Source organism: Oncorhynchus masou, chromosome 13, assembly GCF_036934945.1.
Source record: "Oncorhynchus masou masou isolate Uvic2021 chromosome 13, UVic_Omas_1.1, whole genome shotgun sequence".
In the NCBI taxonomy this organism is placed as follows: domain Eukaryota; kingdom Metazoa; phylum Chordata; class Actinopteri; order Salmoniformes; family Salmonidae; genus Oncorhynchus; species Oncorhynchus masou.
In genome coordinates, this window is record NC_088224.1 from 68284627 (window position 1) to 68308596 (window position 23970).

Genomic DNA, 23970 nt, shown 5'->3' on the forward strand with positions numbered 1-23970 from the left:
CTAACATGTCTTTTCCTTCTTGTGTCTTACAGTGAGGGGGTTTTCAAGTGCCCAGAGGACCAGCTGCCCCTGGACTATGCCAAGGTACGGTTAAAACCCGCTTTCCCACTTTCTCACATGCGTATTCAAGTTTGAATATGATCTGTGTGCCAGTTAAGCAATACTTTAGCCTACAACCATAGTTAAGCCTACAACCATGCCCCAATCAACATAATTCACCCTCACTTTCTGATGTCTCTGGGCTACCCAGTAACTTACCCATACAACACACTAATTATGAATGTCCTGGTCAGGCTGAGATGAGGCCTTATTTTAAATGTGAATCTGAAGGGACCCAAATGTACTGTATTCCCTATATAGTGCACTATTTAGACCAAACGTAGTGGACTATATAGGGAATAGGGTCCCATTTGAGACACAGCATGGACACTTGAATCACCATGTCCCTTGCCCCAGACCCTTAGACCAACAGACAGACAGAGGGCTCAGGCAGCTAGCTAGCCATCCTAGTATATTCCCACTAATTGTGCTAATGAAGGACCACAGGCTACTCATTCCCCTTGGAATGTCAGGTTTGATGGCGGTCCGTTTCTCAATGCACAAAACTCTCGCACACTACGGTCGACATGAAAGTTTTAGAGTTTAATACAGTACCCATGAAAAACAAATGAGCAGACATTATTACACAACCGGAGAACGGCTGGGGAGTGATAATCACACTCTCCAGCCTCGCAGCCAAAGTCAAAGGTTGTGTTTAAATGTTTTAAGAATTGCATTGCTGGAGAAAGGCAGGGTATTGGGTTGATCTGTTAGAAAAGGGAGGCAAAAGCCTTCAAATCACTAAAATAATAGCTCTCCTAAACCTCTTCATCCGGGTTCCACTGAAAGAATACCACATCTAAATCTCTTTAATTCACCTTTTGGCTTCTTACTCCATCTTTTCTTTTAAGCATTTAATCAGATTGTACTGGGGGGAAAGATGGTGGCAGTCTTTATTCGTAATGAAAGAATCGCTCTCTTACAAACTTGATTTCTCCATTGTGCCACAATGTGCAGCGAAAGGATAAGGACTTAATTCTGCTCTGTGCATGAGAGTACCCCAAGCTTAACACTGAACAAAGCAATAAAAATACCATTGGTCACTAATTCATCATCTCAGTTACTGTACACTGGCTAGTTTTTCCATCAATAAAAGAACTGCCCATACAGTAGGCCCATCATGCTCTATACTAGAACATTAGCATGCTAAAGTGTGTTAGCGATCCAATGAGGTGGTGTGTGAGTTCAGTGGGTGCTGAGCTGCGACTGCTAGCGAAGCACTTAAGGAGACTGTAGTCACGACAGAGAAGCAGTACATGGGTCCCCACAGTGAGGACGTGCTCATTGTACATCTGTCAGACACTGTTATTTACTGATGCCTTCATAGCCTTCCAGTCACCTGTAAATTACCCCCTGCTGGTGACTAGGGATGCATCCCAATTGGCACCCTACTCCCTATATAGTGCACTTCTGTTGACCAGAACCCTGTGAGCCCTGATCAAAACTAGTGCAGTATATAGGGAATAGGGTGCCATTTGGGACACAGTCCAGCTCCCTGGATACAGCTCATTACGCTATGTCCTTGCCCTCCCCTGAACACAGCTCAATTCTAATAATGCTCTCATTTCACCCAGGCAGTGCAACATGTCATTCAAATATGTCCCTGTTGTCAGAGAGGAAGCAGAATGTCAGTAATGTAAAGGGATGGGTTCTGCTGTGAGACTGCAGCTGACTGACTCTTCCAAAACGCAGACAGACAGAGTCGAAGTTAGCACTCCAAGAGCTTTAGTTCCCTGATCCGCCAGGGCCAATGTTATTAAAAGGTCTTTATTGCAGTCCCCCGCAGACTCCCAGGCAGGAACAATGAGGGGACGTTAAGGTTTACTTTAGAGGATTTGGTTTCTTTGTCATCTTGGCTCAGCGCATGTGATTTCCAGTAGGAAATAGTATTGTGGTTATCTGCTTCAATCACTCACCATGCATTATTATGCTGCGGTACATGCTGCAGTAGATTGTAAGAGACAGTGCTGTTCTGTAGCACAATAGTTGCTTTATTGGTCCATTTGCACTGATAGCCTATTCTTTATTTGTTGCTGTCATAGTACCCAACCTGAAACACAACACACACATCACCGGCTGCTCACACACCAACACACACACCAATTATCTGCCATAGTACTGTGCTCCTTTCAGATGGCAAGACTCTTCTCTGCTATGTATTTTGGGGATTTGAAGGCAGTGTTCATTACAGCATGGTTAATGTAATATATAAATCATCCTCACTAGTTAAACTACTGGAGCACACAGCTTTTATTTTGCGATGACATAACAGTTCATGTAAGTTAATGGACCAATAAAGGCTGCCAAGTCAGGAGAGGGAAAAGTTTTACCTCAGATCTACTTTTGGTTCTAATGTATTATTCACTGGACCCTTTTTAATTCCACTGCACATTTACCTTTTACAGTTCTAATAGGGTACCAAGACCATGAACATTTACAGTGTACTTATTTATGTATAAATAGTATTTAGGCTATGGTAAAACCATTGAGATACTATGTTTTGATTCATAGCCTATAGAGAAAGAGACTTCCTCTTGTATGACGGCGTGTGACGACAGTTAAGCTGTTATTTGTTTTAAGGACAGCTTTGACATTTTGAGGAAGTTCCTTTTCTCCTCATGTGACAAAGGCAGCCTGGGCACCATAGGGATGGAGATGCATCCCCACTCTGTCCCCATAGCATAATCAGCATTAAGGAGATGTATTGGGGCCCAGCGACAGACTAGCTTCCTGTCCAGGGCGTGTACTTGTACATCAACCTGCCTCATGCTACAGAAACAGGAGATGGGCTGGACAAGACGTATCTATCCCAGTGTGAGCCAGTGCTGATCATGTCCTCATGGTTGTGTCATGGCTACAGATCTACCCTGACCCAGAGCTAGAGCAGCAGATCCTGGCTCTACCCATCCGCTGCATCCACAGTGAGGAGGGCTGTCGCTGGACCGGACAGATGATGCAGCTCCAGGTCAGTAGCTGCCTGCCTGACTTTCTAATCTTTTTTTTGTTTGTTTTACCTTTATCTCTCTACAGTATCTCATCCTCTCCCTTGCTCCTCCTGTCGAAGCCACTTCCTTTGTGACCAGAGCCCTGTGTCTCCTGCATCCAGTGTGTCGTGTTGTGTTATTTGCTAGCTGAAGCCTGGCTAAATGTTAAATACTGCGTGTCTGGCTGCTGACACATTCCTCTCTCCCCCCTCCCTCCGTCACCCTCAGGGCCACTTCTCCACCTGCGCCTTCAATGTGATCCCCTGCCCCAACCGCTGCTCCATCAAGCTGACGCGCCGTGACCTGCCCGACCACCTGCAGCACGACTGCCCCAAGCGCAAGGTCAAGTGCGAGTTCTGCGGCAACGAGTTCACCGGGGAGGCCTATGAGGTAAACAACAACAATAAACAGAGTCCTACTTTTTCATTTTGTTTGTATATTTTTACAGGGTAGCACTTACAAGTAAACAACCTGGTGAATAGAAATATTTGTAGTGTCTACCCCAGAATGCCCATTATGTAAATTACTCTCTTTCGAAGGTGGCAGTGTATTCAGAAAGAATGTGTGTTGGCGTGAGGGGAGAGAGGTAGAACTGTGCACATTTCATACTGTGTGCTTTTCTCTCAGTCCATGAGAAGTAGTGCCTCATGGTTAAAGTTAGCCTCTCTCCCTCTCACTAACACCTCTGTTACTGTTTACATGCTGACCCTACTTTGTTTATACAGGCCCAATGTGGCCTTTCTGTTTTATACAGGCCCATTGTGGCCTTTCTGTTTTGTACAGGGCCAATGTTGCCTTTCTGGTTTATACAGGCCCAATGTGGCCTTTCTGGTTTATACAGGCCCAATGTGGCCTTTCTGGTTTATACAGGCCCAATGCGGCCTTTCTGGTTTATACAGGCCCAATGCGGCCTTTCTGTTTTATACAGGCCCAATGCGGCCTTTCTGTTTTATACAGGCCCAATGTTGCCTTTCTGATTTATACAGGCCCAATGTGGCCTTTCCACCATGGCTCAAGCTTTTTATAGGATAATTATTTGTTAATTTTCAGTGGAAATGGGATCATACATTTGATGCATACCAATGACTTTTTTTATCTGACCAATTGTGACCCACCACCTCGACTCGGTCTTATGTAGCAAAATGTGAATTTGTGTTTTTTACATTGTATAAAAGTAGACACTGCGAACTAGTAAATGGTATATCATACACTGCAGTTGAGGAACAATGGGAAAGTAATTTTGCTTTGAAAGTTGATAAACTTGTAACACCACTTTTTTAGAAAATGGCCCTTGAATGTTTTGGTACACCTACTGGAGAGCTCTTTTTTGTCTACACCCATTCAGCATCGTTCATACCCTCTTAAGCCTTAGCCCCACTCATAGATGGCCACCATGTATGAATCTGCAGGTAGCTAAAGCTAACCAACTAGGTTCAATGTTAGCTTGCAATCATACAGTACTCTGCTTCCATCGTGCATTCCACTGATTTCAAAACTTGGTCAATTGTCTTCTGTGACAACAACACTGTTGATCACCGTTTCTTCTCCATCACTGTCATCAGAAGACTCTGTAATGTCTGGTTTAATGAAAAATGTTTTTAACTAAATCAGGGATTTCCTCATCGTCAGAGCGATCCAGCATGGCATGATCTTCCTCCAGAAAGTAGTCCGTCACAACTTCTTCCCACGGATCTTTGTCGATAGCTCCTGTTAAATTCAGGGAAGCAATGTTGAGAGCAGTAGCAACACTTTTACAGTTCTCCATGATATCTTAAAAAAAATCCACAGTAGCAAGGATTATCTACACATACTGAGCAACTCATGTTATAGACAGAAGCATGCTACATGGCAGACCAATACAAATCTCTCGGCATGTCCAGCCCATCCATTATCTCAGCTAATCATGGCTAGCAGGAAGGTTCATGACTTTTTCTGTGGCTAAACCAATTAGGCTCGTAATTTAACAATTTTATTCGTGTTTACAGATGGCATACAAGTTTGTTATTAAGGCACATAAAAGTTCACATGTTCCAGAAGGCATTTCTGCCAATAAAACACATTTTCATAAGGATGTTTCAAAATACATTAAAATGCCTCTCCTGTGAAGTAGGGACGTGCGACATACACCTAACTTTTTGAAAAGAGTCACAATTATGATGAACTGCGCTGAAAGCTTGGTAGTTTTGCTGGTAGTTTTGCAGGTTGTGATGTCACTGCTGTGTTGTGACCTGTTTGTTTGTCCTGTCTTTTCTCCCAGAACCACCAGGGTATTTGTCCCCAGGAGAGTGTGTACTGTGAGAATAAGTGTGGTGCGCGGATGATGCGTCGGCTCCTGTCCCAGCACAGTCTGGCTGAGTGTCCCAAACGCACGCAGCCCTGCAAGTACTGTGGCAAGGAGTTTGTCTTCGACACCATCCAGGTTAGTCAACAACACCAACACACCTCCTCTAACCGAACAAGCTCTAGGACTTCTCCTCCTGCGTGTCTTGTTTTACAATCACATTTGTCATCACGTGATTAATGGGTACATTTTCTTTCCCATCAATGTAGTATTTGTATTGGAAGGTTAGACCTAAATTGGTGCCCAAACTCAGACCTGTAAGAATTAAGTGTTTTGAAGATTTATTCTGGAGGGTTGTTATGAGTCCTTCCCCTATTTGACTGTGTGTGATGAAAGAACAGTGCAGTCTGTCGTGGATGAAGGAGGGTTCTCAGTCTCTGGAGAGCAGGATGGCACTGGGCCCATGGTTGCATGAACACTGGCTTCCATGGAGCTCACTTCTCTGTGCCAGCCCGTAGTTTGTGCTGGCTGCGTCCACCCCCGGCAGCACCTGTCTCTGCACACATCCTGTCCTCAGGCCCAGCGGCCGGCCAGCTACTCCCACTCTCCTCTTCTCTCATACCCACAGTTTATTCATCATGTCTCCCTCTCAGACACATGCTTTATGACGCAGACATCAGCTCCATAATCAACTTGTTTATCCCATTCATACATTTTAATAGACAGTCATTTGTTGAATATGATACACAACATTTTTTAATCACTCACAGTGATTCTGCTGTGTAAAGTACATAATGTAATAAATTAAATAATACATTTATCTTTTTTTTCTGCCCTACAGAACCATCAGTACCACTGCCCTCGGTTTCCAGTTGCGTGCCCAAACCAGTGTGGGACCCCCAACATTGCCCGGGAGGACTTGGCCAATCACGTGAAGGAGAACTGTGGCAGTGCCCTCATCCTCTGCCCCTTCAAAGATGCTGGCTGCAAACACAGGGTAAGGCTGACCTGCTGCGATCTAGCTGCTTTTCATTACTTCAGACCCTCATTGAGAATAACTTTGATTCTAGCTTCTTGCAAGAGGTGTAGTTAGATTGTTCATTACTGCTTTATTGACGTCAGGTTTTATCATTTTTCCACTCTGGTTGTTTTTTGTGCAGGTTTCCAAAATTATATTTGGATTATTATGCTTCATGCTCCGGTGGCGTTGAAACCCAGTAACTTCTGTCCAAAGCGATGATTGTCTCCAACATACATCACTGTCTGCCCGTCTGTGCCTCTAGGCTCTATTTTAATGAGAGTCACACTTCTCCTCCGCTCTGACAGCGTATTTAGGTCTATTTTTGAAACTGACGTCAATCTGAGAAAATGTGGAGAGCTCCCAGAGTCAGAGAAAACAGGCTTCATGCTTTGTGTTGTCAGCTTCTGTCCTTCAGTTTTGAAATGGGAGCGAGTTTGGAAAGCTCAGTGCAAAGCAATGCACATGGTCTGACAAATGCATAAATGACTCTCTCCCTGACCATGAAGGCATCCGGCGAGAGAATACAACCAAGAGCGCCGATGTTCAGTACACCAAACACAAATGTGTATGGCAGGGCTCCCAAAAGAGCAGCTGATCAGCAGACAGACAACATTTACTTACTGTAGGAGGCTTGAATGTGAAACTCAAACAGACAAAACAATTGTGTGATGTGCATACTGTACCACATTATTAAACACAACACATTTCTATACAGAGTGTGTACTATACAGAGTTTCACCCTCCTTGCTACACACAGTGACCTCTCCCTAACCAGTCTCACCTCTCTTCTTGCAGTGCCCAAAACTAGCGATCGGTCGTCACCTGGAGGACACGACCAAGTCCCACCTGACCATGATGTGCAGCCTGGTGGGGCGCCAGCGGCAGGAGATCCTGGAGCTGCGGAGGGAGATGGAGGAGCTGTCAGTCAGCAACGATGGAGTGCTCATCTGGAAGCTCAGCGACTACTCCCGGAAACTCCAGGAGGCCAAGCTCAGAAACAACCATGAGTTCTTCAGCCCACCCTTCTATACCCATCGCTATGGCTACAAGTTGCAGGTGTCTGCGTTTCTCAATGGTAATGGCAGTGGGGAGGGCTCGCACCTGTCCATCTACATCCGGGTACTGCCAGGGGAGTACGACAACCTGCTTGAGTGGCCCTTCTCCTACAAGGTGACCTTCTCCATCATGGACCAGAGCGACCCGTCACTGTCCAAGCCCCAACACATTACAGAGACCTTCAACCCTGACCCCAATTGGAAGAACTTCCAGAAACCATGCAGCACCCGCAACTCGCTGGACGAGAGCACCCTGGGCTTTGGCTACCCCAAGTTCATCTCCCACGAAGAGATCAAGAAGAGGAACTATGTCAGAGACAACTCCATCTTCCTCAAGGCTTCCATAGAGATCCCCCAGAAAATTATGGCCTGAGGGAGAGATGGTTTTTGGTTTATCGGAAGAGAAAGGAGGGTGAAAGACAGGCTTGAGACTGATGTGACACTTACCTTGAGAACTTCACCACACTTATCCTTTAGACACTGAATAACTGTCCAAATCCATACAGCCACTCCACTGCAGGACATAGAGCTGCTAGTCTGTTGGGTTGTGTTGGAGGACCCCACTATATTTAAATGGAGGAGAATTCTAAGTGTTTGGTATGCAGAAACCATCACTTTCTGATTCTTATTTTTAAGTGTTTGTTTTCTAAAAATGTTCTTCTCTATCTGCAACAGAAAGCCTTGGAAATCAACAGTGCCTAGAGTTTATTTTAAGTTGTATTTTGTTGTTTTTCTGCAGCACAGGTAAATATTAAGGAAGGATAGAGCGACGTTCTGGAGATGGAAGGCGTCCTTAAGCCTAGTGTTTTCGGCTCTGGTTTGAACCATCGTATGTGGTCACGAGCGGTCTTTAGAATAGAGCAAACCTCAGGCTATTGGAAGGAGCTCATCACACTCTCAAACCCAGCTGCCTTCTGTTTACACGCTCTAACAGTATCTCCCACGGATCCCTTAACAAATGCAAAGCTCTTGGTTAGCGAATTTGAGATTGCTGTTAAGCTTATTGTCAGCAAACAATATTACAGCTGTGAATTAAGTTTGTTTCTTCTTGTCATTGTTCCATCACTCGCTGTCTACAGTTCGTCATTTGGCCATTGCTTATGAGAGGATCATGATCTTTAGACAAAAAACAACAATCATTTGTCACAGGCAGATTTATAGGCCTCTGAAAGACATCTCCTGTGGAGTCCTGAGAGGATAGATACAGTAGATGGGTTCCTGTGCGTTGTTGGTCAAAGGTGCTAATTAATGTATGACGGTCTTTGAATGTGTGGAACTGAATCGAATCCACTCAGTCTTGTCAAGAGGCGATATGGTACATGTGTACTTAAGTGTGAAGGGGAAGCCATGAGGGCTGGGTCTTTAGTTGGTAGGCACGTAGGTAGGGGAGAGATGAGCTCGAAGACATCAACAGAAAAACATGCATGTTTCAATGATATTCAACGTGGACCACATTTTTGTACTGTAACCTGTATTCTTGAAATCTTCTCCCCCGATACTGAGGGCTTTTTTTGCAGTGGAGGACCTGTTAAATGGAACCAAATTCTTTTTATATTTGCAAAATATGAGCAACATTTGTTGATAATATGTCATAGACCGAAAGATATTGGAGTGAATTAGCATAACGGAGCTCTGTGAACTGAAGTGTATTGTTTTTAAGTCAGCCCAGGCGGGAATGGGGGCTGTCTAAAATATGGTTTATGCCTTGGTTCCCACCTGAGAATGACGTGTGGGTACCTCAGGACAGACTGCATCTCAATGGTGTGGTGCTGCTGGTTACCATGGCCACCAGTGTGCATCTTCATCTCAGCACATAAGCTGGTCACGAGGAGAGGTTGAAGAAGAGCAGCCATGTGCAATACACCAGTAAGAGGCTCCATCAGACCAGTAACACCCGCAGTGGAGGACTTGATCAAACATTCATGACATAATGTGAATAATACTGATGTAAAAAATGCAGAAGCCCATTCTGTCATATTTGTTTTTCTACATTAAAATTCCTGGTTTCTTGCTATAACACCAGCCAATATTTTACAGTGATTTTAAAGAACTAAAAAAAAGAACATTTTGTAAGGTTATGTATTTTGCGAAGTACTTAAATGTTTTATACAACTTTTTGTTGGCGAGTCGGGGTTGAGCTTAGGAATTTTATGGACACTTTAAAAAAAAGTTGAATCTCTTCTGAATAATTGTTTTGTTTGGTTTGGATCTCATATTCTGTCTGTATTACTTTGTCTTTAAAATTAATTATTTTAAAGAGCATCGCTTGATTGACTAGATGGCAAAGATGTTCTAATATGTTGAGTGCTTCTCAATTTCTCTTTTAAAATAAAATACCCTCTATTACATCTTGCTTCACTATGCTGCTAATTTACTCTTTATGTCGTTGTACAGTATGTCTGAGTGTTTGCATCACCTACTGACTTCTCAGCTTTCATCCACATGAATATTGTCAGGCAGTTTGGCCTCTCAGCTGAACCCTTCCCCACCAGAAAATGTTTTACTGATCACATTGATGATTCTGCTCCTCTTGTAACACATACAGTAAACCACGCTAGATACAGTGCCCGGCTCAGCTGTCTCGTAGGCTGACAACTTGTCTTAAACTACAGCAAATGTTACCTTAACTCTTGCTTCCTTGATGAAAAGGTGCAATTTCTGTCTGAAATTCCTGCCTTTTTCAGCACTTCAAGTTTATCAATAAAATCTCTTGTCCCACCGTGTTTCACTTGTTTTAGTTAGTCCCATACTGGGCACCCACTCCAAACATCTAGTCTGAATTGAATTATCACAGTAGTGTTGTCTAAGGAGCAGGCCCCATCTGATTACAACCCAAAGCCCTCCTCCTGGTCGCTTCCCTGCCTCCCTTCCTCCCTCTCTGGTCCAACACATCCAGAGATGGAGGGAACGGAGGAAAGGGGGTAAAGAGAGAGGAAGCGAGGCAGACGCTTGCCCTGCTTTGATGTGATGCCAGGAGTTTGCTGTAGCTCTCAGCTTGAATGATGTTGAATGTGGAGTTTAGGGAAGGGGAAAATTAGCTTTTACCTCCGTTAACTCAAATGTCCCTCAGGAAGGAAATGCTTTCTTCACTTGTTTTAGAATAGTTTGGGGAACTCTTTTCTCAAAAGTAAAACTTATGAAGTTACACAAAGGGTGATGTGGAATGGCACATACACTCCACTGTCAATTCTCCAGGATATTTGGGCATATGTCCTACTTACATTTCTCTTTAAATGGCTACTTATTTATCATTATGGGAAAATTGTTCCCATGACAACAATGTTTCCCTGCTGTGGACAATGTTTTCAGTGGTATGAATTTCACTACAAGGGGTTCTCTGGGTAGGACAATCCCCTGTCCTCTGTCCCCAGACTAATGGCTTTCCACAGAGAGAATGGCTTCATTTTGAGCTGCCTTATACAAAGTTAAGCATAATAACCAAAAGCCATACTGACAGCCTCAAACGTTCCTGGCGCTGGGAGTTCAAACAACAGCCTAGCTCGTGCTGCTCTGGGGCTGTGCAGCAGCATTAAAATAGAAAAGGATAATTACATGTCGACAGTAGTGGAGCAGAGTAGTCACGTGTTATGGAGCCACTGCTCAATGTACTATACAGTACTGTCCTTTGGCTTCTCTCTCTCATGTGACTTTTCGCCTGGTAAATGAGCCCTCGGGTAGTCTACACCCAAGCTCTCACACTACAGTGTTGTTCCCTATAGGTTAGCTCACCCAGACTTTGGTCAATGTGAGGAACATGAGTGGAGTGTCAGAGCAGGTTGGGTGAAAGGCTGAGTAAAGAGGGAGGACCCAGCACAGCCCATAAGACTTTCCTCTACCATAAAACACATCAAATAGTTGTGGTGTGGGCTTGTGTAGCGATGCCATGCTGTCGTCTCCCTCATGTTGAAGTTAACCTCTATCCTACTCCACACCAGTCATTGTTTAAGTGGAATGGTGTGTGGCTCGGCCCGGCTGTGTCCTCCAGTGGTGAGGAAACACATCCCCTGACTGATCAACATCTTAAAACCGAGAGGCTGAGGAAACACATCCCCTGACTGATCAACATCTTAAAACCGAGAGGCTGAGCAAACACATCCCCTGACTGATCAACATCTTAAAACCGAGAGGCTGAGGAAACACATCCCCTGACTGATCAACATCTTAAAACTGAGAGGCTGAGGAAACACATCCCCTGACTGATCAACATCTTAAAACTGAGAGGCTGAGGAAACACATCCACTGATCAACATCTTAAAACTGAGAGGCTGAGGAAACACATCCACTGATCAACATCTTAAAACCGAGAGGCTGAGGAAACACATCCACTGATCAACATCTTAAAACTGAGAGGCTGAGGAAACACATCCACTGATCAACATCTTAAAACTGAGAGGCTGAGGAAACACATCCACTGATCAACATATTAAAACTGAGAGGCTGAGGAAACACATCCACTGATCAACATCTTAAAACTGAGAGGCTGAGGAAACACATCCACTGATCAACATCTTAAAACTGAGAGGCTGAGGAAACACATCCCCTGATCAACATCTTAAAACTGAGAGGCTGAGGAAACACATCCACTGATCAACATCTTAAAACTGAGAGGCTGAGGAAACACATCCACTGATCAACATCTTAAAACTGAGAGGCTGAGGAAACACATCCCCTGATCAACATCTTAAAACTGAGAGGCTGAGGAAACACATCCCCTGACTGATCAACATCTTAAAACTGAGAGGCTGAGGAAACACATCCACTGATCAACATCTTAAAACTGAGAGGCTGAGGAAACACATCCCCTGACTGATCAACATCTTAAAACTGAGAGGCTGAGGAAACACATCCCCTGACTGATCAACATCTTAAAACTGAGAGGCTGAGGAAACACATCCCCTGATCAACATCTTAAAACTGAGAGGCTGAGGAAACACATCCCCTGACTGATCAACATCTTAAAACTGAGAGGCTGAGGAAACACATCCCCTGACTGATCAACATCTTAAAACTGAGAGGCTGAGGAAACACATCCTCTGATCAACATCTTAAAAACTGAGAGGCTGAGGAAACACATCCCCTGACTGATCAACATCTTAAAACTGAGAGGCTGAGGAAACACATCCCCTGACTGATCAACATCTTAAAACTGAGAGGCTGAGGAAACACATCCCCTGACTGATCAACATATTAAAACTGAGAGGCTGAGGAAACACATCCACTGATCAACATATTAAAACTGAGAGGCTGAGGAAACACATCCCCTGACTGATCAACATATTAAAACTGAGAGGCTGAGGAAACACATCCACTGATCAACATCTTAAAACTGAGAGGCTGAGGAAACACATCCACTGATCAACATCTTAAAACTGAGAGGCTGAGGAAACACATCCACTGATCAACATCTTAAAACTGAGAGGCTGAGGAAACACATCCACTGATCAACATCTTAAAACCGAGAGGCTGAGGAAACACATCCACTGATCAACATCTTAAAACTGAGAGGCTGAGGAAACACATCCACTGATCAACATCTTAAAACTGAGAGGCTGAGGAAACACATCCACTGACTGATCAACATCTTAAAACTGAGAGGCTGAGGAAACACATCCACTGATCAACATCTTAAAACTGAGAGGCTGAGGAAACACATCCACTGATCAACATCTTAAAACTGAGAGGCTGAGGAAACACATCCACTGACTGATCAACATCTTAAAACCGAGAGGCTGAGGAAACACATCCACTGATCAACATCTTAAAACTGAGAGGCTGAGGAAACACATCCACTGATCAACATATTAAAACTGAGAGGCTGAGGAAACACATCCACTGATCAACATATTAAAACTGAGAGGCTGAGGAAACACATCCACTGATCAACATATTAAAACTGAGAGGCTGAGGAAACACATCCACTGATCAACATCTTAAAACTGAGAGGCTGAGGAAACACATCCACTGATCAACATATTAAAACTGAGAGGCTGAGGAAACACATCCACTGATCAACATCTTAAAACTGAGAGGCTGAGGAAACACATCCACTGATCAACATCTTAAAACTGAGAGGCTGAGGAAACACATCCACTGATCAACATATTAAAACTGAGAGGCTGAGGAAACACATCCACTGATCAACATCTTAAAACTGAGAGGCTGAGGAAACACATCCCCTGACTGATCAACATCTTAAAACTGAGAGGCTGAGGAAACACATCCACTGATCAACATATTAAAACTGAGAGGCTGAGGAAACACATCCCCTGACTGATCAACATATTAAAACTGAGAGGCTGAGGAAACACATCCCCTGACTGATCAACATATTAAAACTGAGAGGCTGAGGAAACACATCCCCTGACTGATCAACATATTAAAACTGAGAGGCTGAGGAAACACATCCACTGACTGATCAACATCTTAAAACCGAGAGGCTGAGGAAACACATCCACTGATCAACATCTTAAAACTGAGAGGCTGAGGAAACACATCCACTGATCAACATATTAAAACTGAGAGGCTGAGGAAACACATCCACTGATCAACATATTAAAACTGAGAGGCTGAGGAAACACATCCACTGATCAACATATTAAAACTGAGAGGCTGAGGAAACACATCCACTGATCAACATCTTAAAACTGAGAGGCTGAGGAAACACATCCACTGATCAACATATTAAAACTGAGAGGCTGAGGAAACACATCCACTGATCAACATCTTAAAACTGAGAGGCTGAGGAAACACATCCACTGATCAACATCTTAAAACTGAGAGGCTGAGGAAACACATCCACTGATCAACATATTAAAACTGAGAGGCTGAGGAAACACATCCACTGATCAACATCTTAAAACTGAGAGGCTGAGGAAACACATCCCCTGACTGATCAACATCTTAAAACTGAGAGGCTGAGGAAACACATCCACTGATCAACATATTAAAACTGAGAGGCTGAGGAAACACATCCCCTGACTGATCAACATATTAAAACTGAGAGGCTGAGGAAACACATCCCCTGACTGATCAACATATTAAAACTGAGAGGCTGAGGAAACACATCCCCTGACTGATCAACATCTTAAAACTGAGAGGCTGAGGAAACACATCCACTGATCAACATATTAAAACTGAGAGGCGGAGGAAACACATCCACTGATCAACATCTTAAAACTGAGAGGCTGAGGAAACACATCCACTGATCAACATCTTAAAACTGAGAGGCTGAGGAAACACATCCCCTGACTGATCAACATCTTAAAACTGAGAGGCTGAGGAAACACATCCACTGATCAACATCTTAAAACTGAGAGGCTGAGGAAACACATCCACTGATCAACATCTTAAAACTGAGAGGCTGAGGAAACACATCCCCTGATCAACATCTTAAAACTGAGAGGCTGAGGAAACACATCCCCTGACTGATCAACATCTTAAAACTGAGAGGCTGAGGAAACACATCCACTGATCAACATCTTAAAACTGAGAGGCTGAGGAAACACATCCACTGATCAACATCTTAAAACTGAGAGGCTGAGGAAACACATCCACTGATCAACATCTTAAAACTGAGAGGCTGAGGAAACACATCCACTGATCAACATATTAAAACTGAGAGGCTGAGGAAACACATCCACTGATCAACATCTTAAAACTGAGAGGCTGAGGAAACACATCCCCTGACTGATCAACATCTTAAAACTGAGAGGCTGAGGAAACACATCCACTGATCAACATATTAAAACTGAGAGGCTGAGGAAACACATCCCCTGACTGATCAACATATTAAAACTGAGAGGCTGAGGAAACACATCCCCTGACTGATCAACATATTAAAACTGAGAGGCTGAGGAAACACATCCCCTGACTGATCAACATATTAAAACTGAGAGGCTGAGGAAACACATCCACTGACTGATCAACATCTTAAAACCGAGAGGCTGAGGAAACACATCCACTGATCAACATCTTAAAACTGAGAGGCTGAGGAAACACATCCACTGATCAACATATTAAAACTGAGAGGCTGAGGAAACACATCCACTGATCAACATATTAAAACTGAGAGGCTGAGGAAACACATCCACTGATCAACATATTAAAACTGAGAGGCTGAGGAAACACATCCACTGATCAACATCTTAAAACTGAGAGGCTGAGGAAACACATCCACTGATCAACATATTAAAACTGAGAGGCTGAGGAAACACATCCACTGATCAACATCTTAAAACTGAGAGGCTGAGGAAACACATCCACTGATCAACATCTTAAAACTGAGAGGCTGAGGAAACACATCCACTGATCAACATATTAAAACTGAGAGGCTGAGGAAACACATCCACTGATCAACATCTTAAAACTGAGAGGCTGAGGAAACACATCCCCTGACTGATCAACATCTTAAAACTGAGAGGCTGAGGAAACACATCCACTGATCAACATATTAAAACTGAGAGGCTGAGGAAACACATCCCCTGACTGATCAACATATTAAAACTGAGAGGCTGAGGAAACACATCCCCTGACTGATCAACATATTAAAACTGAGAGGCTGAGGAAACACATCCCCTGACTGATCAACATCTTAAAACTGAGAGGCTGAGGAAACACATCCACTGATCAACATATTAAAACTGAGAGGCGGAGGAAACACATCCACTGATCAACATCTTAAAACTGAGAGGCTGAGGAAACACATCCACTGATCAACATCTTAAAACTGAGAGGCTGAGGAAACACATCCACTGACTGATCAACATCTTAAAACTGAGAGGCTGAGGAAACACATCCACTGATCAACATCTTAAAACTGAGAGGCTGAGGAAACACATCCACTGATCAACATCTTAAAACTGAGAGGCTGAGGAAACACATCCCCTGATCAACATCTTAAAACTGAGAGGCTGAGGAAACACATCCCCTGACTGATCAACATCTTAAAACTGAGAGGCTGAGGAAACACATCCACTGATCAACATCTTAAAACTGAGAGGCTGAGGAAACACATCCACTGATCAACATCTTAAAACTGAGAGGCTGAGGAAACACATCCCCTGATCAACATCTTAAAACTGAGAGGCTGAGGAAACACATCCACTGATCAACATCTTAAAACTGAGAGGCTGAGGAAACACATCCACTGATCAACATCTTAAAACTGAGAGGCTGAGGAAACACATCCCCTGATCAACATCTTAAAACTGAGAGGCTGAGGAAACACATCCCCTGACTGATCAACATATTAAAACTGAGAGGCTGAGGAAACACATCCACTGATCAACATCTTAAAACTGAGAGGCTGAGGAAACACATCCACTGATCAACATCTTAAAACTGAGAGGCTGAGGAAACACATCCCCTGATCAACATCTTAAAACTGAGAGGCTGAGGAAACACATCCCCTGACTGATCAACATCTTAAAACTGAGAGGCTGAGGAAACACATCCACTGATCAACATCTTAAAACTGAGAGGCTGAGGAAACACATCCACTGATCAACATCTTAAAACTGAGAGGCTGATCAACATCTTAAAAGGAAACACATCCACTGATCAACATCTTAAAACTGAGAGGCTGAGGAAACACATCCACTGATCAACATCTTAAAACTGAGAGGCTGAGAAACACATCCACTGAAACTTAAAACATGAGGAAACACCCCTGATCAACATCTTAAAACTGAGAGGCTGAGGAAACACATCCCCTGACTGATCAACATCTTAAAACTGAGAGGCTGAGGAAACACATCCACTGATCAACATCTTAAAACTGAGAGGCTGAGGAAACACATCCACTGATCAACATCTTAAAACTGAGAGGCTGAGGAAACACATCCACTGATCAACATCTTAAAACTGAGAGGCTGAGGAAACACATCCCCTGATCAACATCTTAAAACTGAGAGGCTGAGGAAACACATCCCCTGACTGATCAACATCTTAAAACTGAGAGGCTGAGGAAACACATCCACTGATCAACATCTTAAAACTGAGAGGCTGAGGAAACACATCCACTGATCAACATCTTAAAACTGAGAGGCTGAGGAAACACATCCACTGATCAACATCTTAAAACTGAGAGGCTGAGGAAACAGCCCAGCACCGCAGTGGTCTCCTCAGAACTCTGTCTGACAGATGCCTTGCTCCTTGGCTACAGGCAATATGGTTGAAGATCTAGCTGATCCAACAGAGGTTTTCCGACTGTTTTTATATACAGTACTGTACTATACCCACAATGTCAAGTGCTAGGGCTGGTAATTTAAACAATCTAATTGTGGATATCATGCCACTTAACTCAAAATATGCATACAGCAGTTCATTCACTTTGGCCTAAATTGATTCTTTCCTCCTCTGCCCCACATGTCAAATCTGTGATGTTCAGTGTTGTGGCTGACTGTCCTCATTAGCACACTGGCTCTTTTTCAGTTGCAGCTTTCAGATAGATCAGATAACTGCCCCAGGAGCACAGAGAGCAGCCCTCTCACTCTCTGCATACTGTAGCTGAGCAGAGCTCCCAAGACCAGAGACCTCGGGATAGACACTGCTTTGATTCAGGGAGTTATTCAATTGAAACGGCAATATCTTCTTGTTTCATACGGCACTACTCTTGTTGCTCAGTCATGTTTATATATGAGTTTTTTTCAAGACAACCACAATTGTTGCTGCTCTCCTTACTTCAATGTGAAATAGTGAAACTATGATGAGAGATGGGGACGTTGATAACCATCCAGGTGCTTTCACTCAACGTTGCCCTTGATCCCAAACAAACCAGACGACATGATGTTTATCTACAATGGACATTTTTTAAATTTTGTTTCACCTTTATTTAACCAGGTAGGCCAGTTGAGAACAAGTTCTGCGACCTGGCCAAGATAAAGCAAAGCATTGAGACACAAACAACAACACAGAGTTACACATGGAACAAACAAACGTACAGTCAATAACACAATAGAAAAGTGTATATACAGTGTGTGCAAGTGAAGTAAGATTATGGAGGTAAGGAAATAAATAGGCCGTAGTGGCGGAGTAATTACAATTTAGCAATTCAACACTGGAGTGATAGATGTGCAGAAGATGACTGTGCAAGTAGACATACTGGGGTGCAAAGGAGCAACAAACAAAAAAATTATAATAATATGGGGATGAGGTAGTTGGGTTGGCTATTTACAGGTGGGCTATGTACAGGTGCAATGATCTGTAAGCTGCACTGACAGCTGATGCTTAAAGTTAGGGAGGGAGATATGAGTCTCCAGCTTCAGTGATTTTTGCAATTCATTCCAGTCATTGGCAGCAGAAACTGGAAGGAAAGGTGGCCAAAGTAGGAATTGGCTTTGGGGGTGACCAGTGAAATATACCTGCTGGAGCGCATGCTTATGGGTGGGTGCTGCTATGGTGACCTGTGAGCTGAGATAAGGCAAGGCTTTACTTAGTAAAGACTTATAGGTGACCTGGAGCCAGTGGGTTTAGCGGCGAATATGAAGCGAGGGCCAGCCATCGAGAGCATAAAGGACACAGTGGTGGGTAGTATATGGGGCGTTGGTGACAAAAGGGATGGCACTGTGATAGATTGTATCCAATTAGCTGAGTAGAGTGTTGGAGGCTATTTTGTAAATGGCATCGCCAAAGTCAAGGATTGGTAGGATAGTCAGTTTTACGAGGGTATGTTTCGCAGCATGAGTGAAGGATGCTTTCTTGCGAAATAGGAAGCCAATTCTAGATTTAATTTTGGATTGGAGATGCTTAATGTGAGTCTGGAAGTAGAGTTTACAGTCTAACCAGACACCTAGGTATTTGTAGTTGTCCACGTATTCTAAGTCAGAACCGTCCAGAGTAGTGATGCTGGACGGGCGGGCAGATGCGGGCAGCGATCGGTTGAAGAGCATGCATTTAGTTTTACTTGCATTTAAGAGCAGTTAGAGTCCACGGAAGGAGAGTTGTGTGGCATTGGAGCTTGCCTGGAGGTTAGTTAACACAGTGTCCAAAGACACAGTAAAGGGCCACAAACCACACTGACCAAACTGATAACAACCATGGTCAATGGTCATGCCTCATGCCGCCATACTGAATGGCCACCTTTTTGCAAGCTCTGACCCAACTTTGGCATTTTGTGATTCTTCTGGCGTTTATATTTACTTTGTTTTCACAAAATGTACCCATTATTATTTCTTATCATTTCATGCTTCTACACCTGCATTGCTTGCTGTTTGGGGTCTTAGGCTGTGTTTCTGTACAGCACTTTGAGATATCAGCTGATGCAAGGGCTATATAAATACATTTAATTTGATTTGATTATAACCGACAAGAACAGTAAGCCCAATTCCGGCTTCAACTCGACTCATCTGCCTTAGGCTCAGGTCAGTGGAAGTCTCGACCCATTGTTCACCCCTCTTGGAATACCTGATGCTCAAATGCTGACACTTCTACCTCCCAAGGGAGTTTTCAGCTGTTATCATGACTGCTGTATACATGCCACCTCAGGACAAGAAAAATAACAAGCTGGCACTCAATGAACTGTATGAGGCTATAAACATGCAGCAAACCTTACATCCATAGGCTGCTTTTCTTGTGGCAGGAAGTACCCGTGACTCACGCCATTGAGAAATGGTCATCAGAATCAGAGATTATGCTACAGCAGGGTTTGTAGCTCAATGTGACTACAAAACATTGTATACAACAGCCAACTTTCCGGGACATAGACATGTCTTACATGGGCAGAAAGCTTAAATTATTGTTAATCTAACTGCAGTGTCTATTACAGAAACAAAATACCATGCTATTGTTTGAGAATAGTGCACAACAACTGTAACGCTCGTCTGTGATGGAGGAAGAGGAGGAGCAATGTGCAGCATGGTAAGTGTCCATATTGAATCAACCACTGAATCAAAACAATAAAGCGACAACAAACAAAACAAAACAGTTGTGTACGGTGAATACACAAAACACAGAACAGAAAATAATCACCAGTCACAACAACCTCTCTGTCAGTAATCACCAGTCACTCAAATAGTCACTCAAGCGTGAAAACAGGCTACCTAAGTATGGTTCTCAATCAGGGACAACAATTGACAGCTGCCTCTGATTGAGAACCATACCAGGCCAAACACAGAAATCCCAAATCACAGAAAATAGAACATAGACTGCCCACCCCAACTCATGCCCTGACCATACTAAAACAAAGACAAAACAAAGGAACTAAGGTCAGAACGTGACAACAACAAAACACTTTTATCATGCCAACTGGTTTGATACATTCACCTCTGAAGGTAAATAATATTACATTCAGTAATCGTGCTCTGACTTGTCATCCTGAGGGTCCCAGAGATGAAATGTAGCATAGCTTTGTTTGATAAAATCCATTTTCATATTTATATTTGATATAAATGTAGGAGCTTGATGCAAAATATTGTGTAGTAAGGTAAGTCTTCACTGGATCAGTCTGAAACTTTGCACACGCACTGCTGCCAACTTGTGGACAAAATCTCAATTCTACCTAGGATCCTATGTTAATGTAAGGCCTTTCTCTTGCACTTCAAAGATGATGGAACAAAACAAAAAAATTGAAAACGCATAGTTTTTTTGTTTGTATTTTCTTTTACCTGATCTAATGTGTTATATTATCCTACATTAGTTTCACATTTCCACAAACTTCAAAGTGTTTCCTTTCAAATGGTATCAAGATTATTGCTTCAGGTCCTGAGCTACATGCAGTTAGATTTGCTATGTCATTTTAGGTGAAAATGTTTTTAAAAAAGAGTCCCATCCTTGAGAGGTTTTAAGCTAAATGAGAGGGCTACTGCACACAGAGCTATCGCAGACAACCCTAAGACTACAGCTGAAGACAGGAACAAATACAAGAAGTCCCGCTATGACCTCTGCAGAGTCATCAAATGAGCAAAGGGACAATATAGGAATAAGGTAGAATCATATTACACAGGTTCCGACACCCATCACATGTCAGGAGCTACAATCCATTACAGATTACAATGGATGACCCAGACGTGATCTGCCTCTCATATTATGCACGCTTCAACCTTGCCGGGTGTGAGGGCCCCCACCGACCAGAGGACTGAGTGATCTCGCTCTCTGAGGAAAATATGATTAAGGTCTTTAATTAGGTCCCTCACAAGGCCGAGGTGCCTGACAGTATTCCTCAGAGCATGCGCAGAACAGCTGACAGGCATATTCACGATAATTTTCAACCTCTCCTTTACCCAATCTGTAATCCCCACATGTTTTAAGATGACCACCATCATTCCTGTTCCCAAGAACTCTAAGGACTCCCACAATGACTACCGCCCTGTAGCACTCACATCTGTAATCATGAAGTGCTTTGAAAGGCTGGTCATGGCACACATCAACTCCATCATCCCAGACACCCATGACCCACTCCAAATTGCATACCGCCCCAATGGATCCATAGATGACACAATCTCAATTGCACACCACTCTGTCCTTACCCACCTAGATAAGAAGTATACCTATGTGAGAATGCTGTTCGATGACTACAGCTCAACATACAACACCATTGTCCCCTTCAAGCTCGTCACCAAGCATAGGAACCTGGGTCTGAACATCTCTCTCTGCAACTGGACCCTGAACGTCCTGACGGGCCGACCCCAGGTGGTAAGGGTAGGCAACATCACCAATGCTACGCTGGCCCTCAACACGGGTGCCCCACAGGGGTGTGTGCTTAGTCCCCTCCTGTACTCTCTGTTCACTCATCACTGTGTGGCTGCGCATGACTCCAGCACCATCATCAAGTTTGCTTATGACCCGAGGGTGGTAGGGCTGCACCAGCAACGACAAGACAATCTACAGGGAGGAGATCATTGACCTGGCAGTGTGGTGCCGGGACAACAACCTCTCTGTCAACGTCAGTAAGATCAAGGAGCTGATCATGGACTACATGAAATGGGGGTGTCGAGCATCCACATTGATGGGGCTGCAGTGGAGCAGGTCGAGAGCTTCAAGTTCCTCTGTGTCCAAATCAGTAAGGACTTAAAATGGTCCACGCGTTTAGTTGTGAAGAAGGCATGACAGGGTTTCTTCCCCTGGGAGTCTGCCTGTAGATGATAAATCGTTTAAAGCCCTCTGTCTGAACGTGGGAGTTGGGAACGGTAGCCTGTAGCCTCTGATGTATTGATCTCCCTAGGCAGACTGCGATACATCCAGCCAATGAGTGGTTGACCTGCTGTTTTCTACCTCTCAACAGCCAGCCGAGCAGGACCAGAGACAGTGACCTGGAACCAGAGGCCACGTGTGCATCCCAAATGACATCCCTTTTGTCAAAAGTAGGTCACTAAATAGGGAATAGGTTGCCATTTGGGACACATCCCAGGGCCTGACGGTCTCTCCTCTCAGCAATGCCTGCCTGGATCAATGACTGACCTGCTTTACCCATTGGGGATAGGGCTGGGAGAGGAGGCTGTGAGAGGGAGGGGAGAGTTCTGAGGCCTCCCACTCCCTCCTGATTTCAATCAATACACTGCAAATTGTGTTCTGAGGTTTGGGTCTGCATGACAAGTTAGGCAGGGGATTTGTGAAAATACACATGCAGTGGATGCAGTATGTGATTAGGATTTTAAAAAGCATTTGTTTGTGTTTTTATGTGCATAATGCGGTGAATGATACTCTTCATTCATGGGTGGAACATGTTTTTTGGGCTCTAAATTCCCTTGTATTTTGCAAATATCTGCATTTAACAGCCATAGGGGCAAGATGTGTGGGTCAAGGCTGGGTGGTAGTCAATGTGTAAACATCTCATATATGTTACTTGTCCTCCCGACCTCACACAAAACTGTTAAAACTTTAAACTTATGTTAGAACATACCTCTGTTCTTGCACATACGTACAGAGGTCAGGACCTAGGTCACCTGCTCCTAGTCTGCTCCGAGTACTGGGTGGTCAATGGCAAACATTAGGGAAAAAGGACATCCAGCTCAGGCCTTCCCTCCCACGCCTCACTGACAGTCCGGTGGATTGAAGGCTGTGAGAGGTGCTTGCTTTCTGTCTCCTGTATGGGGGTCAGATTAACCAGTATCTAACACCTCTATGAGGATTCCCCAACGACTCAAATGCAAACAAGCAGTGCGGTGTCTAACTGGAAAGAAGCCATTCAGCCCATCAGGTTTAGAGATAGACAGGACTGGCGAGAGCAGGGTAGATAGATATATACTGCATATGATTGGGAATACATTTGGAAACTATGTCATATCCTTATAATGCCCTGGTTGGTTAAACAATTTAATCCATAATGTTTTTGGAAATGAATATTTAAGTGAGTCTCTTTGAGAGAGGGAACAAAATAATTGCATAACAAAAAATAAACAGAAAAACAACAATTTGGCATACATCATGATCCATCCTACTACAGCTGCATCATGATCCATGTTACTACAGCTGCATCATGATCCATGCTACTACAGCTGCATCCACATCCATCGTACAACAGCTGCATCATGATCCATCCTACTACAGCTGCATCATGATCCATGCTACTACAGCTGCATCATGATCCATCCTACT

The 23970-nt window shown here is 43.7% G+C and overlaps 1 protein-coding gene across 1 annotated transcript in view; it reads left to right on the forward strand.

Moving 5' to 3' along the window:
• LOC135552922 (TNF receptor-associated factor 4-like) overlaps positions 1 to 9788 on the forward strand; it is a 42816-nt gene extending 33028 nt beyond the window's left edge. Inside the window, exons 2-7 of the mRNA XM_064984865.1 lie at positions 33 to 84; positions 2960 to 3064; positions 3312 to 3473; positions 5341 to 5502; positions 6206 to 6361; positions 7181 to 9788. Coding sequence (XP_064840937.1) covers positions 33 to 84; positions 2960 to 3064; positions 3312 to 3473; positions 5341 to 5502; positions 6206 to 6361; positions 7181 to 7813 — 1270 coding nt within the window. The 3' untranslated portion in view covers positions 7814 to 9788. The remainder of the gene's footprint in view (positions 1 to 32; positions 85 to 2959; positions 3065 to 3311; positions 3474 to 5340; positions 5503 to 6205; positions 6362 to 7180) is intronic.
• Positions 9789 to 23970: the final 14182 nt, after the last annotated feature.